The sequence below is a fragment of the Nanorana parkeri genome, unplaced genomic scaffold (genome assembly GCF_000935625.1).
Source record: "Nanorana parkeri isolate BGI_ZX_2015 unplaced genomic scaffold, ASM93562v1 scaffold3931, whole genome shotgun sequence".
Classification (NCBI taxonomy): domain Eukaryota; kingdom Metazoa; phylum Chordata; class Amphibia; order Anura; family Dicroglossidae; genus Nanorana; species Nanorana parkeri.
In genome coordinates this window covers 2,185-4,718 of record NW_017310198.1, presented here as the reverse complement: position 1 = coordinate 4,718, position 2,534 = coordinate 2,185, and the positions used below count along the sequence as shown (strand labels likewise).

General features: G+C 49.6%; 1 protein-coding gene across 1 annotated transcript in view; it reads right to left on the bottom strand.

Moving 5' to 3' along the window:
• LOC108803613 (poly [ADP-ribose] polymerase 9-like) overlaps nt 1-2,313 on the bottom strand; it is a 24,091-nt gene extending 21,778 nt beyond the window's left edge. Inside the window, exon 1 of the mRNA XM_018575440.1 lies at nt 1,366-2,313. Within this exon, the coding sequence (XP_018430942.1) occupies nt 1,366-2,313 (948 nt within the window). The remainder of the gene's footprint in view (nt 1-1,365) is intronic.
• Nucleotides 2,314-2,534: the final 221 nt, after the last annotated feature.

The following is a 2,534-nucleotide window of genomic DNA, read 5'->3' as shown; positions in this document are numbered from 1 at the left end:
CGCTGACTGGCGGAACGGAAGGGGGAGGGGGCGGGTACAGCTGGCTCTGCCTCTAGATAGGCGGAGCCAGCTGTCACTCACGCAGCTGGGCGGATCCTGGCATACTTGTCGGGATCCGCTCCGGCTGCGGCGTCTCAGTATACCGCGAGCTGTAGCTCCCTATATACTGAGCTTAGGGTGACGGGAGGACGCTAGTTTGTGTCCTCCCGTTACCCTGAGGAGAACTATGGGGGGAAACCACTGACCCCGTAGTTCTCATTTGAAATCCTGGGGACTTGTATAAGGAGAAAGTCAGTCCTGTTTTTGTACATAATCCCTTGGTTGTCAATTAGGAATATATTGCTTTCATGTTTGCACTTATACCCACGGAATGGATATTATTATTAGCGGTGGCATTTAGTGAAATAATTATAGGGATCTGAGACACGGTGTTGTTCCCAAATGTTTTTAATGAGTGATATGTTTCCCTTTTAGATTGTAGGCCCTCAGGGGCGGGGCCCTCCTTCCCATCTTCTCTTGTATTGTATTGTAACTGTAATGACTTCCTTATATTGTAAAGCGCTGTGCAAACTGTTGGCGCCATATAAATCCTGTATAATAATAATAATAATATGTTTGACAACGTTGCCAATTTTTATTGCAGAGTTTCTGTGGCGGTGGTGCTGCGTTTGTACTTTTCTATACTTAAAATCTTTTTCTACATACTAATAAAGTAAAACAATTGGCTAATTATTATCAATGCTGGTTGAAGTATAACCTCTCTTTTCCCCCTCACTATCTCTTAGAGGTGGTAATTGTTTACATGCCCTGGGGTGCCGAGGTTGCCTACCCCCGCTACAGGCCATCAATACTGGAAACCTAAAAAAAAGAGTATCCATAAGTCGCCCAATGTCTCCCAATATCAGGGCCTAATGCTGGGGGTGAGGATTGGGTTGCTGAGCATGAGCCAAGGAGCTGACCCTTCTCTCTATGAAGATTAGAGGAGCTCTTTCATCTAATGGCTGCTTCAGTCTGACTCGCAAGGTGGAGTGTCACAAGGTCCCATCACTCTGACTATGGGTTGATATCTGCCCCCCTATGCCCATTCCATGTGTTACCAGACAGTCCAGATACAACCAGAAGACACCGAAGTTACTTTACAGAGTTCAGAGATCTATAATCCGTACACGGGGAAGCACGACCTCCAGCCGCCAATTTCCTATATTCAGAAAATGTTAGGGTGAGGGACTCTTGTGGGGGAGAATAGGAAGAAATGGTAGAGTTGTGAGGTTCTGCCCTCCGGCATGAACTGGTTTCTGTTCTTGTACAGAAGAGAATGAGTCCACTATGACATGAATGGGGCCGATAGACATGACAAGGACTTACGGTTTGCTCCTGGATCAGCCCCTTTGTCAGGTGGAGTGTTAAGCCGTTGATGGTGATGGACTGTGACATGTGAGGAGAAGACCCGTGTGCTGAGGGCTGTCCATGACCGGTCATGTTGCTGGACGCTGATGATGAAGGTTGTGGTGTGGCGCCCATGCTGCGTGTCACCGGCCACGTTTGGTTGCCAGAAGCTGATGTCTCGCCACTGAGGTCATCACCTCGTCCAAAAATGTCTTCACAGGCGGATCTCATGGCTTGGACAGTCAGATCAATGTTGTTCACCAGCCGGATCTCCGTTACATGGGACTGCGTCACGCGGTTGCAGAACGAGTGAATGGTCTCCACCATAATCTTTGCGCACTTTTGGAGAGGAAACCCAAAGATCCCGGAGCTGACGGCTGGGATGGCCACAGATCCGATGTCCTTGTGGTTGTCCACATATTTCAGCACATTCCTGATGCATTCGGCGAGCTCAGACTCGCATTGGGCGGCTGCGTCATCGAACCATACCGGGCCCACGGCATGAAGGAGACACTTACAGGGGAGATTTCCTGCATGCGTCACTGCGTACTCTCCAGTTTTTAGGCGTCCATTGGCCCTAATGTATTCTTTGCTGTCCTTCTCTATGATTGGCCCTCCAGCTTCCACCAAAGCACGGGCCAACCCCCCGGCATGATCCAAATCTTCATTAGCGGCGTTCACCACAACATCGGCGTCCTGCCTAGTGAGGTCATCCTTCCACACACTGACCACGGGGCCCCCCGAGGTTCTCTTCTTATAAACTATTTCAGGCTTGACTGATGCAGCTTGATACCCGCTGGGTTTAGGGCCCCTTAACTCCGCGTCACAACTGAATTTCCTGAGGAAGAGGTCCGTGATCTCATCCCTACACCCGAGAAGATGTCTGTAAGTGGATTCTGGAAGAGGGATCCTCCGGGTGGCCTCCATATTTCTGGAAAGGGAACAAAGAAAGCCATTAAAGCTCTGGGCACCTCTGTGTGCCGGGGACCCCTAGAAAGGTCCAGACAGATTTATCCATCACATGGACGGATGGTGGAAGACTTTGCATGCAATGACTCTACAATACTGAAGCCCCTTGTAGGGTAATTACAACGATCCCATCGCCCTGCCGGACGGTGACTCTGTAGATTAGACTAGTGAGCGGTCTG